Below are 16,084 nucleotides of genomic sequence, written 5' to 3' on the forward strand. Positions count from 1 at the left end.
GGCCAACCGCACCAGCATATGGTCTCACAAGGGGTCTGAGGATCTCATCTCGGTACCTAATGGCAGTCAGGCTACCTCTAGCGAGCACATGGAGGGCTGTGCGGCCCCCCAAAGAAATGCCACCCCACACCATGACTGACCCACCGCCAAACCGGTCATGCTGGAGGATGTTGCAGGCAGCATAACGTTCTCCACGGCGTCTCCAGACTGTCACGTCTGTCACATGTGCTCAGTGTGAACCTGCTTTCATCTGTGAAGAGCACAGGGCGCCAGTGGCAAATTTGCCAATCTTGGTGTTCTCTGGCAAATGCCAAACGTCCTGCATGGTGTTGGGCTGTAAGCCCAACCCCCACCTGTGGACGTCGGGCCCTCATACCACCCTCATGGAGTCTGTTTCTGACCGTTTGAGCAGACACATGCACATTTGTGGCCTGCTGGAGATCATTTTGCAGGGCTCTGGCAGTGCTCCTCCTGCTCCTCCTTGCACAAAGGCGGAGGTAGCGGTCCTGCTGCTGGGTTGTTGGCCTCCTCCACGTCTCCTGATGTACTGGCCTGTCTCCTGGTAGCGCCTCCATGCTCTGGACACTAAGCTGACAGACACAGCAAACCTTCTTGCCACAGCTCGCATTGATGTGCCATCCTGGATGAGCTGCACTACCTGAGCCACTTGTGTGGGTTGTAGACTCCGTCTCATGCTACCACTAGAGTGAAAGCACCGCCAGCATTCAAAAGTGACCAAAACATCAGCCAGGAAGCATAGGAACTGAGAAGTGGTCTGTGGTCACCACCTGCAGAACCACTCCTTTATTGGGGGTGTCTTGCTAATTGCCTATAATTTCCACCTGTTGTCTATTCCATTTGCACAACAGCATGTGAAATTTATTGTCAATCAGTGTTGCTACCTAAGTGGACAGTTTGATTTCACAGAAGTGTGATTGACTTGGAGTTACATTGTGTTGTTTAAGTGTTCCCTTTATTTTTTTGAGCAGTGTATATTAAACAACATTCTTTTTTAAAAAGATTTCACCTATTTAAATTAAGACTCAGAAAATAAAAACTTTAATATTCCATATGTGAGTGTACCCTTTAAGATATCATGTCTCTGGGAAAATGGAAATGTACTCCCTCCAATCATTAGTTTTACATTTACTCGATGTTTCATGTAACTCATTCAATCTTTCTCCAAATAAACTCAACCTGCAATCCATTGTGGTTGTTGGTATTGTTGACCTTGTGAACCCCCTTTCTGACCCTGCCAGCTCTCTGAGTTCCTGCGTGTCCCCCATTGGCCTCTCCCCCTTTGCGGTCCAAAAGGTCCCCTACCTCTTCTCCGGACTACTCCCGATGACTGCCCACAACTCCATGCCCAGTGACCATAGCCTCCACATCTATAACAGGTGAGGTTAGCCCCTCTGTCTGGATCTTGATTGTAGCTTGGCCATCCTGTAGAAGGTGGTTGCCCCCCATACGCATTCCTTTTGGGTGTCATCAATCCCGCCATAGTCTGCACCACAGCAGTAACAGTGTCACTGGTGTTGGCTCTAGAAGGTTGCGGTGCAGGTTGAGGAGTGCTGGTTAGAGGCATCTGTTTTGCTGGCTTATCGTCTGCCAGTTGCTTCTTCAAGACTTTCTTCTGTAGTTGCTTTATTTCATCCTCTTCCTTCCTTTTTCCTCCTCTCCATCTCTCCACATGGTGTTGAGCAATCTCAGTGAATTCTATCACATTCTTCGCAGTGATCCCCACCACTTTTTCACACTCTGTGCGCACCTGGTCCGGCAGCCCTTTCATGCACTGTTCCAGAAATATATGTTTCATCTCATTCTTATCTGGCTCAGCATTCCAGGCCTGTCTCCACAGGATCCTGGCTTTTTTCATATAAACCGGCACAGTTTCATCCTCTTCTAGGGTCAATGATTTCATCAACTGAGGCCTGGGTTGAGTGGGGTATTTCCTCCTGATGGCAGTCCACATCCCATTGCGGTATTGATCAAATGGAGTCTTTATGGCAAACATCCCTCCCATCCCTGCATCATTCATGAGTTCACGACATTCCTGGTCCCCCATGCATCTATTCATGACAGCCACCATGTCTCCTACTGTCAGTTCATCCGCTGCAGTCAGGCTCTCAAAGGCCTTCACCCACCTACATCCAGACTCTTCTGGTAGCGGCAGGGCTTCTACTAGAGTCTGCAAGTCCCTGTGAGCCCAAGGTTTGTATACTGTTTGTCCACCAGGTAGTTTTCTTAGTGGCATCATGTTAGCACCACCCTGTTAGGTCTTACTCCTGGTGTGGTGTGCGGGAGCGGACTGTTGATCCCATAGGCCCCCCTCAAGTACGCCACAGATTAATCTTTGGTCAAGCTCACACTGTGGGGGCCCAACCCGGGGTGTGTCTTCACCATCTTCATATTCCTCTGTTCCTTGGCTGTGCGTACCCAGCCTGATGAAATGTACACCTGGCCCTGATGTCGGTCTGCATTGATTCAGCGTAGTCTGTTCCTTACGCCTTATTTCAATCCGTTCCATGTCTTTCAGGGTCCGTTCCAGTATTTTCACTGCTCCCTCCTCCTTTCTGAGTTTGTCTTGGAGTTCATTCCATACTCTCCTCCGCTCCTCTTCTTCCTCTTGGGTATTTGTCAGGCTTGTCTCAGTCCATCTGATTCCATTTTCAGAGGATCCACTTTCACTCCTGCTGTCTATGCTCATATTTCCTCCTTCCATCTGTACTTTACTTAGTTCTGGCAGCTTCCACCAGAGCCTGTATTTCTTATTCTCTTCCCTCTGACGCCAGACACCATTCTTGTCCACTGCTGCCATCATCTGGTCTTTTGTGGTAGTTTACTGTGGCTGAGAGATCCAGTACAGGTGCCATTATTCGTGGACTATCATAGGGTGGTGGCGCTTTAGGGAGTTCCGGGTATAGTCTACCTCCCTGTGGTTTTGGTGGGTTTTCATCCGTGCACATTTTCTTGAGTTTTTCCAGCATAGCCAGTCCTATGCGTTCCTTCAATTTAGCCTTTTCCATTTCTTCCTTGATTTTACCCTTACTCGGCTCTCCTCCCTGTTTCCACTCGGAACAGGTTTTGTATGCTTTATGCTTCAGCGCTTCCAGCATTATACCAGGCTCCCAGTCGACTGGCTCGGCAATACTGCCCTCTTCTATCCATCTTCTGTATAATTTTTCTCCTTTCTTTCTCCAATCTTTTCCCTCTTTTCCTCCATTGGTCTCTAATGCTGATTTCAATGTTTTCAACACCTTCTCTGCCTCCTGATTAGCCATTGTCTAATGTATTTCAATTACTTGTTTTAATTTGAATACAATAGAAATGATCAGGTTCAATTGTGTGCTGCCTTAGAATGTGTCCCAATCTAGCCACTGTCTAGTAAACACTGTGCACTTCTCCTTTACCGTTTCAAAACATAACCTAGGTCTCACACCTGTTATTTACCCGAAGGTCATACAAACTTGGTATTAGTATGTCGACTTAATACCTAATGTACTACAATCATACGGTTCGACTCTCTCAAACCTTACAAACATACGTCAGTTCGAATCACTCAAACCTGCAAACATACATCAGTTCGAATCACTCAAACCTGCAAACATACATCAGTTCGAATCACTCAAACCTGCAAACATACATCAGTTCGAATAACTCAAACCTGCAAACATACATCAGTTCGAATCACTCAAACCTGCAAACATACATCAGTTTGAATCACTCAAATCTGGAAACATACACGGTTGAATCACTCAAACCTGCAAACATACGTGGACATCAATGTTTTCAGTACCTTTTCTATTTCTAATAACATTTTAGTACATATGTCTGTGTATACTCGTGTAAATTAATTAAAAAAGCAAAATAAATCTACCTTATTTCTCAACACACTCAATCCTGCAATGTGGGTCCCCTAGGAATATTCAGTCCCTGACTGCAATATTAAGTGTACTATCATACGCTAGGTAAATTATTCCATATGAACTGTGTCCCCGACACTTCTTTAACAACTTAGGTCATTCACACATGGTATTAGTACCCTGACTTAATACCCAATGTACCACAGTCACTCGGCAAACTTATCTTACTTCCAATATAACCCAGGTCCCTGACCTGTATTTATCTGTTATATTGCCGTTCCCCCACACTCACACTAGTAGGTACGCCGACCCACCCACATGCAAACCAACAGGTCCCTGACCTATCTAGTACATTGCATTCGTTATCATATGGTAATTTACCCCCAATAGTCCCTGACTATTTCCATGTATTCGCATTCATAACATGTAGTCCCTGACTATCCACTCATTCAGTACTTATACTTTATAGTCCCCGACTATTTTTCATATATTCACATTTGTCTCATGTAGTCCCTGACTATCCACTCATACAGTACATTTCATTTACACATTGCAAAATAGGGATGATCAATTAAAATTGCATTCACCACAGTTTTGTCTATATTGTTATAATATTTTTATACTAGGTATAGGGAATTATAATTTGGTAATTTACGTCAAACAGGCATTCTCACAAAATAAATTTGGATAATGCCAATATGCAGAACTTTAGTTTTTTCACAATAGGTGTCTGCTTACCTTTTTGGTAGACCGGTCTTTTTGTGAGAGACACCGTCCAACGACAGTAACGGCCAATTGGCTGGCACGCCAATGTCCAGCGAAGTCCTTCACCAGATCAGGGTCACCAATTCTTAGGGTTGCGTCAATTCGAATCTGGTATCAGGATAAATATGACAATGAGTCACCGATTGATTGTATGTTATGTATTTTTTATTAGCTAAGCAATAAGTGGTAAATGCAATTCTCGTATATACGGGCTCTCTGTCCCACCTCGCATGGCAAACAGAGAACTGACTTGTTCCTGACAAAGATATTATAAATATACTCTGACAGAGGTAGTTCCTGCTTCCGAGCTGGCCTGTCAGAGTAGAGACTGGACGTGGTTTAGACTCACCCAGCCTATCGTTGATTGTTGGCGCAGAGGCTGGTCCCAGCCCCCTAAGCGCTTCAGCGGTCAGTCGTTGTAGCTGTGTAGAATATACAGTTATCAGGCACCTGGCTCCTGTTATCTAACAAAAGACCGTTTGTTCTCGCAACACTACGTTCTGAATATGCCCCCCCCAACTCAATGCACAGTTCCTGTCTTCATGTCATTCTGTATTTTTCCATCATGAGAAAGGCCCATGGCCCTGAAACTGTTAACAATGTTTCAAGTCAGCTATGTTGCATTACACATACATCCACACAAGCCAACAGCAGATAATATTCAATCGCATATATGGTAACGGGTTATAGTGCATAACACAGAATCCTCTTAGCTGCATGGCCTTCGTCAGGGAGTAATAATGTATTTGAGAGACAACAAGTGCTCATTGTGCAAATGTATTTATGTTTTCCCCCAAAATTTGGAGACATAACATAGTTTTCATGTTGTCAACAGTCTAAGCCAGCTCCATCTGCTTTGCCCCATAGTTGAGCACGCGTTGGTTTTGTTTCTAAACAACCACCCCGTCTATGGATGTATCAATAATTGTAATTACACCGTTTTCATAATTGTGACCCTAAATTATTATGCTTCATACTGTAACATTGTGTGTGACTGGTTGAAACAGTAAAAAATGGCACCGGGAAGTCAAATAACTAATTTATTTTAGTCAAAGAAGATGTCCTTCACAGCTCAGAACTATCGTTGATGGTATCCATTTTACAGCCACTTTTGCCAAATGTGAGCCGATAACACCTCTCCATGAATGGCTGACACACTGAACCATTGTGTCTGAATGTCACTGAGCTGTTTTATAAGGGGGCAGATCAATAAAGAATGCTACAAATACAGAGAATGGAGGAACAATTACGCTACAAGGGAAGTCATTTGCAAAGCAGATCTTCGATAATGGAAGCTTTGCCAAAGCATCACAAGTACTATATAATTGTTATGTTAAAAATACATGCTTAATCATTATAATAAGCACATAATAGTAGATCTATGGAGATAGTTGTAAACCCTTGTGCACACAGAGTAGGCGTGTGTGAGCGTTGTTGAGGAGCTCTTATATGGTGCGGTGGAGATACAGAGGAAGGGGAGAGGGGGAGATGCAGTTGTCATAGGGGATCTGCAGATTCTGGTCCACGTCCGTCCGGGTCTTCGGGAAGTTCTCCAGGTTGTTCCGGAGGATCATGTTACCGGTGGTGGTCACCCCACCGGCGGTGAGGCGAATGCGTTGTTGAGGCGAACACGGATGCGCAGAGCTCAGGCCACGGCCGGATATTGAACTCCCTGATCTATGGGACCACGTTGGTCAGGATGTAGGTGGCAGCACTGTCATATGGGTCAGACTGGTGCTGATCTGGGTTCAGGTGTCCTCGTTCATACAGGACTACGTCAGAGTAGTCGTCCAGCACTGCCTGGCTGTCCTCAAACTTCATGTGCAGGTAGGCGGTAAGGGAGGGTAGCATATTCCCATTCCCATCAACCTCTGCCAGCTGGAGAGAGCGGGGAGGAGGATCAGTGCATTGCTCACAGATTGTAGACACTACATTTACATTTTAGTCATTTAGCAAACGCTCTTCTCCAGAGCGACTTACAGGAGCAATTAGAGCTAAGTGCCTTGTTCAAGGGCACAGATAGATTTTTCACCTAGTTGGCTCATGGATTTGAATCAGCAATCTTTTGGTTATTGGCCCAACGCTCTTAACCACTGGGCTACCTTCCACCATACTACACAGTTATAAACATACACAACACTGGAATTTTGTTTATGGTATGTTGGATGAAGTATCCAATTAAATGGAACAAATGTAAGCAATGTGTCAAAATAACTATATGGATAATACTGATGAGGCTGAACCAAAGTGTCACACCCTTATCTGTTTCACCTGTCTTAGTGCTTGTCTCTACCCCCCCTCCAGGTGTGGGCTCTTGGCTGGGCTACGACAGTGTGGGAGCAACAATCCACCGTTTGTCTCAGTCTGGAGGAATTCGGGGCAGAGGTACGTAAAGTGTTAGATTCTCTGTAAGCTGCTCCAACTATGTCAGGATTCCCGTAGTTGGCGGCTGAGAATGCCTGGAACCCGGAAGCCCTGTTCGACACATTCCTTCACGGATTATTGGAGGTGATTAAAGACGAGCTGCCCCTGGACCTCGACTCCCTCATAGCCTTGACCATCCGGATCGATGGGCAGCTACGAGAACGTAGGAGGGAGAGGGAGTCTGTTCCCTGTTGCCGACGCTCATCCTCGATTTCCACCTTGCCTCTGAGGAATAATGGAAATCCCCAAAGTCCACATTTCCGAGTGGTTCAGATGTCACCCGAGTTCTCTCGGAAGTCACCGAGGTCTGTCAAGTCATCTCCTCCGGAGCCCTTGCAACTAGGCAGGGCTAGATTGTCTCCTGCTGAGTGCTTATGCAGACTAAACACCCAGACCTGTCTGTATTGTGGAGCTATGGGACATGCCTTATCTACCTGCCCATTTAAAGCTCAGGCTTATCAAGTAGGTACGAGTACACTGGTGAGCCATATGGGGAGTTTCCCATCTTCCATTTCTCGTACCCCAATCCATGCTATCCTGTTGTGGGGTGACCAGCCCAAATCTCTTCGGGTGTTCATTTACTCTGGGGCTGACGAGAGCTTTATGAACGCTACCCTGGTGTCGGAGCTGGGAATCCCCACTCAACCCCTCTCTATTCCTATGGACGGCAGAGCGCTGGATGGGCGCTCTATTGGCAGAGTCACCCACACGATGTTTCCCATTAACCTGAGAGTGTCGGTTAATCACAGTGAGTCTATGCAGTTCCTGCCCATTAAATCCCCTCATGCACCCGTGGTTTTGGGATTTTCCTGGATCCAGAGGCATAATCCTCTGATCGACTGGGCTACTGGTTCTATCCTGGGTTTGAGCCCATTTTGCCATGCGCATTGCCTGGACCTCTCCGCCGTTGCCGCCGAATACCAGGACCTCCGGGAGGTTTTCAGCAAAGCCCGTGCCACCGCACTTCCTCCTCATCGGCACTATGACTGCACCATCGACCTTCTCCAAGCCACTACACCGCCTCGGGGGCGGCTTTATTACCTGTCGGGTAGGAGACCAAGGCGATGGAGAGGTATATTGAGGACTCCCTGGCTGTAGGGGGTATCCGTCCTTCTGACTCTGCCACCCGTATATCGACTGCCTGGGCCTGAATGACATCACGGTTAAAAACTGTTACCCGCTTCCAATCACTGCCTCGACTTTTGAGCCTTTCCAGGGGTGCTACCATCTTCTCCAAGTTGGACCTCCGGAAGGCCTACCATCTGGTATGGATACGGGAAGGGGACAAGTGGAAGACCGCCTTTAACACGGCTAACGGACACTATGAATACCTAGTGATGCCATTCGGACTGACCAATGCTTTTGCTGTGTTCCAGGCCCCGGTTAACAACGTTCTCCGTGACATGTTGAACCGGTTCGTGTTCATCTACTTTAATTACATTTTCGTTTTTTGGCGCTCGTTTCAAGAACATGTCCTCCATGTCAGACAAGTCCTCCAGCATCTTCTGGAGAACCAGCTGTTCGTCAAAGTGGAGAAATGCGAATTCCATCGCTCCACCATCTCCTTCCTTGGATACATCATAGCTGCAGGCAACATACAGATGGATCCTGGAAAGGTGAGAGCGGTGGTGGATTGGCCGCAACCCACACTCCTGAGAGCAGCTGCAACGCTTCCTGGGGTTCGTCCATTTCTACCGCTGGTTAATCCGGGGCTACAGAACCCTGGATCCCCCCCTTTCAGCACTCACCTCTCCCAAGGTCCCGTTTAAGTGGTCTCCAGTTGCAGACCAGGTGTTCTTGGACCTCAAGATAAATTTACTACCGCCCCTATCCTAATCCACCCGGATCCGTCCTGGCGGTTTGTGGTGGAGGTCGACGCTTCAGATGTCGAAGTGGGGTCTGTCCTGTCCTCTCCCATTGTTTCAACATCATGGAAAGGAATTACGACGTGGGTAACCATGAGCTACTTGCGGTGAATATATCATTGGAGGAGTGGAGGCACTGGTTAGAGGGGGCGGAACACCCATTCATGGTGTGGACAGATCACAAGAACCTAGAATATCTCCGCACTGCCAAGTGCCTGAACTTCAATGCTATTCACCCATTTCAACTTCACCATCTCCTACCGCCCGGGTTCCAGGAATGTGAAGCCGGACGCACTGACATGCCTCTATAGCCCCGTTGCTACACCATCGGACACCGAGACGATCCTTCCTATCTCTTGTCTCGCGGCTGCACTCATCTGGGGTATAGAGAACCAGGTCTGTGAAGCACAGCGTTCCCGGGGGGAAGGGGGGGGGGGGGGACTGGACTCTGCCCTTTCCCAAGTTCTGGAATGGGCTCATTCAGACCCAGGCTTTTGTACAACAACGTTTTTGGTAGCCCACTTTGGTTCCTGACGTATCTGTGTTCGTCGCAGCCTGCACCGTGTGTAACCAGAATAGGACTCCTCAGCAAGCTCCGGCTGACCTCCTGCAACTACTTCTTGTCCCTCAACGTCCCTGGTCATGTATATCCCTGGCCTTCATCACGGGTCTCCCCCTGTCTGATGGCAACACTGTTATCCTTACCATGGTGGACTGGTTTTCCAAAGCCACCCATTCCATTCCTCTTCCCAAGCTACCCTCAGCCAAGGAGACGGCCCAGCTCATGGTGCAGCACGTCTTCCGGATCCATGGACTTCCAGTGGACATGGTCTCCGACCGGGATCCTCTGTTCTCATTCCGGTTCTGGAAGGCGTTCTGCACACTAATTGGGTCGTCGGCCAGCCTGTCCTCCGGGTCTAATGGCCAGTCGGAGCGAGCCAATCAGGACCTGGAGATGACTCTTCGCTGCCTTGTCTCTGCCAACCCCACCACCTGGAGCCAGCAACTCATGTGGGTAGAGTACGCCCGCAACACCCTCCCCTGCTCAGCCGCTGGTCACGCGCCTTTTGTGTGTTCCCTGGGATATCAGCCCCCGCTCTTCCCGGAGCAAGAGGTCAGCATGCCCTCGGCCCAGATGTTCGTTCGCCGCTGTTGCATATCTGGAAGAGAGCCCGGTCGGCTCTTCTCAAGACCATCTCCAGGTATTGACTACAGATGGACTGCCACCGGACCTCGGCTCCCCGTTATCGTCTCGGGCAGAGGGTATGGCTGTCCACTTAGGACCTGCCCCTCCGGGTGGAGTCCCACAAACTTTCCCCCCGTTTTATCGGCCCTTTCCCCATCTCCAAGATTCTTAGCCCTTCTGCTGTTTGTCTTCTGTTGCCCCGTACCCACTTTTCATCTGTTTAGGATTAAACCTATGTCCCACAGACCTTGTTTCCAATCTGTCTGCATCTGTGTCTTATCCTGAGTTCTGATACAAAGGGAAAGAAGCTACAGTGTTCAGGGAAGGCTTCTATCAAACATTTAACCGGTGTAACAGCTCAACTCCGGTCTCTGCAGAATAGGGACTTGAAATTACAAACATTTTCCGATAGGAAAAACATAAGGTTATAACATCACATTTGAGGAGTAGACTTACAAAAACAGCAATAAACAGTTTGACCGACCTGTGTTTCATACATCCAGAAGTAGTCCACACGCCGCCCTCTGTCTTCTTGAAGGAGTAGGCTGAGTAGACAGGGATGCATTTCTGGGGGTCGTACAAGGTCACAAAGCGTCGCTTGTCGGCATAGCGCTGACAGATCTTCTTCAGTTTGTCATTAATGATTCCCCGTGGTGGGGTTCCCATATATAAGGAGTTCTTGCATCGCTCTACATGGTTGAAGTCCTCGACCACAGTGGCTTGAGGTGCACTATGGAACAGGGCGAACGCCAACACCATACAGCCTGGCGATAATTGCATGGCTCTTACCAGCATGACTGCAGGAGAGTGAAATGAAAGACAAGGTAAGGTGTGCAGTTAGAATTGAAATGCCAAAGCCCAGATATGCAAAGTGAGTAAATAATGTGATAGAGGGATCCAACCATTTTGTGTGGAGTGAATGACAAGAACACGTGTTGGCTTGTTCTCTATTATCCAATCAGCATAGTCTTATGTGAACTTATGTGAATTTACTGTAACTGGTGGGGGAATAATAGAATATAGCAATTGTACCCTAACATACAAGGACTCCATTCCACACTTTACCATCTATCTAGAAGTGGCCTGCGCACAAACCCCAAAGCAGCCAGGGACACAGTAACAAATATCAGCCTGAGAGACTATCCCATTTCTACCATTAATCTAGCAATTTAGGGGGAACTTTAGGGCGAACAGCATGAGCAGGAACTTGACCAAGCATAAATGCCATAAAGACCCTGTCATCTTGGCAGAGGAGGTAGTACACTCACTAGGGAGGCTATAGACCCCTCAAAGTGAACTCCAGTTCCACAGTGTTTTTTCATTGTGCCCTTCCAATCAGGGACTTATTTAATGGGTGCAATTAATTAACAGGTAGAACAGAAAACCAGCAGGCTCCAGACCTCGTAGGCTAAGAGTTTAATATCCCTGTTATAGGCTATAGGCCAGGGATCTCCAACCCTGTTCCTGGTGAGCTACCGCCCTATAGGTTTTCACTCCAACCCTAATCCAACACGCCTGATTCTAATAATTAGCTGGTTGATAAACTGAACCAGGTTAGTTACAACTGGGGTTAAAGCGAAAACCTACAGGAAGGTAGCTCTCCAAGAACAGGGTTGGAGACCCCTGCTATAGGCTAAAGGATTACATCAAATTCTTAGGCGGTATATCACATCTTCTGCTATTTTTGAATGCTCCCTTTCATTCAATTCCTTAAAATGTCTAATCAGAGTATGACAGGCCTTTTATTGGCTATCACCTATCATAACCCCACTTTCATGAAATGTACTGAGAGGACTCATTTTACTGAGCACCCTCTGTAGTATGGAACACTCATGTTGTCACGCCCTGACCTTCGAGAGCTTTTTATGTCTCTATTTTGGTTTGGTCAGGGTGTGATTTGGGTGGGCATTCTATGTTCATTTTTCTATGTTTTGTATTTCTTTGTTTTGGCCGGGTATGGTTCTCAATCAGCCTTTCCCACCTGTGTTTTGTGGGTAGTTATTTTCTGTTTAGTGTTTTCTGCACCTGACAGAACTGTTTGTTGTAGTTTCTCACTTTGTTATTGTATTCTAGTGTTCAGTGTTAATAAAAATCATGAACACTTACCACGCTGCGCTTTGGTCCGATCCTTCTTCATCAGACGACCATTACACATATGCTAAGCATTCTGTCAACAAGCCTCTTTTGTCTTGTCATTTCAGTCTTTCCTATCTCCTCCATGTACACAGAAGTGTGTCTTGACATGGTTGGCAGACTGTAAAATGTAAAAACCTGCTCTCTAATCTATCTCTGTGGAGAACAAATATGGCCTTCAGTGTCAGGTGAGGTTAAGTAGCAAGGCAGTGGTAATGGTAGATTAGCACAATACCACAGGCAGATAAAGCACACAGGAGATTCCATGTGGACTTTGACCAAAGACAAAGGAGAGTGAGTGAGTGAGTGCAATCAAGGGACATTCATCAGATAGTTACAGTGTTACCTGCAATATGTGTGTTTTTGCTATTGAACCAAACATATTTCATATTGCAAAATAAGACTTTTCTTTATCTTACTAGTTGAAGAAAAGAGACAAAAGGAAATTGAGTGAAAGTCTTTATTCATCAAGAAACAAGGAGCTTGTGCACATGATTGAACGTCATTGGAGAAAGTAGGATTTTAAAAAGCTGAGGAAGCTTTACATGCGAAAACATGTGTTGGTCAGAACTGGGATCTTTAAAAAAATAGATATAAATCTGCCACGTAAAACCTTACTGGTTTATATGATTAACTGGTTTATAAGTAGGCAAACTGATTGTCAATTATCATTACTTGGATTGCTTTAATGTATTTGTAAAATATGTTGTTTCTTGCAGGCTACATATTCGATATATGAGGCGAGCGATCATGTAGGTTACTGTGATATATGCGTGCTGAGAGAAAATAATTGAAGGATGAAGCAAACCGTAAGCATTCATGTAAGACAACACATCAGATTCACCTCCTTTTTGATTACATTATAGTTTAAGTAAATTACGCTACACATAATTGTTTGTATAGTGTCAAGTCATGTGCAGGCCATTATCAGGGGATACACAGTTATCATAGAAGATCTGAAAGGTCTTGTCCACAAAGGTGACACTCTTGAGGAAGTTCTCCAGCTGTTGAACAGACATCTCCAGCACCTCAGGCCTCTCTTTCTCATTGAGACCGTGGGCCGCGTAGGCTGGGAACTTGGTGCGCTCCTCAAAGGGCGTGTTGCGGTCGTAGTCGATGCAGCAGTAAGCTGACCACAGGTAGGTGGGAACGGCCACACGGTCAATGTTGTGGCGGCGGATCATGTTCCCTGAGGTGGTGACACCAGTGACCATGTAGGCGATGCCGCGGCAGTAGTTGTTGAGGCGGCGGCGTATGGTGTGCTCGTGGGTCTTCCAGGGGCCGATGTTGAACTCCCGGACCTGAGGGACCACGTTGGTCAGGGTGTAGGTGGCTGCCTTGTCGTTGGGGTCAGACTGGTGCTCGTCAGGGTTTAGGTGGCCACGCTCAAAGTTCACTGTGTTGGAGTAGTCTTCCAGCACCGCTTGGGCATCCTCAAAACTGCGATGGAGGTCGCCTTGAGGAAAGGGCTGCATCTCCCCAAAATCAGACACTGTGGCGAGCTGACAGAGAGCAGAGGGTTAGTGCTCCTAGCAGAACTGGGTTCTTAGAGCTCCTAGCAGAACTGGGTTCTTAGAGCTCCTAGCATAACTGGGTTCTTAGAGCTCCTAGCAGAACTGGGTTCTTAGAGCTCCTAGTAGTACTGGGTTCTTAGAGCTCCTAGCAGAACTGGGTTCTTAGTGTTCCTAGCAGAACTGGGTTCTTAGTGCTCCGAGCAGAATTGGGTTCTTAGAGCTCCTAGCAGAACTGGGTTCTTAGCGCTCCTAGCAGTTCTGGGTTCTTAGAGCTCCTAGCAGAACTGGGTTCTTAGTGATCCTAGCAGAACTGGGTTCTTAGAGCTCCTAGCAGAACTGGGTTTTTAGTGTTCCTAGCAGAACTGGGTTCTTAGAGCTCCTAGCAGACCTGGGTTCTTAGTGTTCCTAGCAGAACTGGGTTCTTAGAGCTCCTAGCAGACCTGGGTTCTTAGTGTTCCGAGCAGAACTGGGTTCTTAGAGCTCCTAGCAGACCTGGGTTCTTAGTGTTCCTAGCAGAACTCGGCTAGACGAAAGCGAACATCTGTCCTTGCATACTTACTTCAAAGACCTTCGCTTGAAAAACAAGAAAAAATAGGCAATATTACGGTTTGTTCCTCTATATACGCTGTAGCAACAACATAGCCAGAACACTTCCTCAAAACAGTGTGAATAAATCTAAGATAAATCAATAAATCTGTAATTCATTTAGGTTTTTGCCAAGGAGTTCTTAGTTTTTTATTTTACATTTAACTAAGATGTTTGGTGCAGTATTTCTCAAGTTTAAAAATATGCATTAAAACAAATCCTTTCTCGTTAAACGACAGCAAACACTTAATTGAAGAATAGGGTCCATAGTTCCCAATCCTACTAGGAGTAGTACTGTAGAGCAATCACCGATGAAGGGGCATAGACTTCAACTACCAAACTTAGACCTATCTCAAGAAAATAATGTGTGTTCCCCAACAGCCGAAGAAAAACCTGCCGAAGACCAAAACATCACAAAATGTTGTCATGATGAGCAATCTGTTTCTACTGGGAAGCATACGGTAAACTTTATGGTAAAATGTACCATATGCTTCCCAGTAGAAACAGTTTGCGCAGTAAAATTGCCGCTTTTTTCTCATTTTTCAAGCATAGGTCTTTAGGGAGTATGCGAGCACAGACGTTCACTTTGCCTAGTCGAGTTCTGTTAGAAGCAAACCGAACCCATGTATGCGGACACCTTTAGCTTTAATAAGATAAAGAACAGTGGTACTAAAGGAATCTCAGTCAGTGAACCCTCATGGACTCTTTCTCCTGGACTCTTTCACAACAGCTCACTATTCGTTATATTTGCACAGAGATCATCGACATCTTATTGTTGCCAATAACACAACAAAATGATTCATCTGTAGACACAAGCACAAGGCAATGTTGCAGAGATAATGTAAGATACAGGAGTCTGTCAAAATACCTGTGGCTCGTACATCCAGGGCACATCAACCTTTTTGGTGCCGTCAGAGCGCTTGAACGTGTAGGCAGAGTAGACGGGGATGTGATCGAAGGTGTCATACAGGGTGACAAAACGTGGCTTGCCGTTGTAGCGCTGGCAAATCTTCTTTAGTGCTTTGTTCTCAAGTCCCAGTGGTGGTGTGCCCATGTACATGAACTCGCGGCACGCAGGTGAGTAGTTCTCCTGTACCTCTGCCTCCACCATCACCAGAACTAACACCCAGGCCAACGCCTGAGCTCGCGCTATGATGCAAAAAACCATGGAGAAGAGTGCTCACGAAGTGGTGCAGTAGGAGCTGTCAGTATACTTGTCTCTGAAATTGAAAGTATCTCTATCTCTGTTCATAGGTAGGCTAGGCTATGCAAATCCCCTGTAATAGTGATTATACTGTGTGTGTGTGTGTGTGAGAGAGAGAGAGATAGAGAGAGAGAATACAGGCTATGTGCATACTGCCCACAAAATGAGGTAGAAACTGAGATGCACTTCCTAAACTTCTGCCAAATGTATAACCATATTAGAGACACATATTACCCTCAGGTTACACGACTCCACAAAGAATTCGAAAACAAACCCGATTTGATAAACTCCCATATCTATTGGGTGAAATAATACAGTGTGCCATCACAGCAGCCAGATTTGTGACCTGTTGCCACAAGAAAAGGGCAACCAGTGAAGAACAAACACCGCTGTAAATACATCCCATATTTATGATGATTTATTTTCCCTTTTGTGCTTTAACTACTTGCACATGGTTACATGTATATAGACATAATATGACATTTGAAATGTCCATATTCCTTTGGAACCTTTGTGAGTGTAATATTTATTTTTTATTTAACTTT

General features: G+C 46.3%; 1 protein-coding gene and 1 pseudogene across 1 annotated transcript; both read right to left on the reverse strand.

Annotated features, from left to right (window-relative positions):
* Positions 1-6,203: 6,203 nt before the first annotated feature.
* On the reverse strand, positions 6,204-10,883 carry LOC139419234 (endonuclease domain-containing 1 protein-like; annotated as a pseudogene).
* Positions 10,884-13,141: 2,258 nt separating this feature from the next.
* Positions 13,142-15,503, reverse strand: LOC139419235 (endonuclease domain-containing 1 protein-like). Its single transcript, XM_071169205.1, has 2 exons — positions 15,204-15,503; positions 13,142-13,738 (listed from the first exon to the last, which is right to left on the reverse strand). The coding sequence occupies exons 1-2, from the start codon at positions 15,501-15,503 to the stop codon at positions 13,142-13,144; spliced, it is 897 nt and encodes a 298-aa protein (XP_071025306.1).
* Between the last annotated feature and the right edge of the window lie 581 nt (positions 15,504-16,084).

Source organism: Oncorhynchus clarkii, chromosome 10 (assembly GCF_045791955.1).
Source record: "Oncorhynchus clarkii lewisi isolate Uvic-CL-2024 chromosome 10, UVic_Ocla_1.0, whole genome shotgun sequence".
Classification (NCBI taxonomy): domain Eukaryota; kingdom Metazoa; phylum Chordata; class Actinopteri; order Salmoniformes; family Salmonidae; genus Oncorhynchus; species Oncorhynchus clarkii.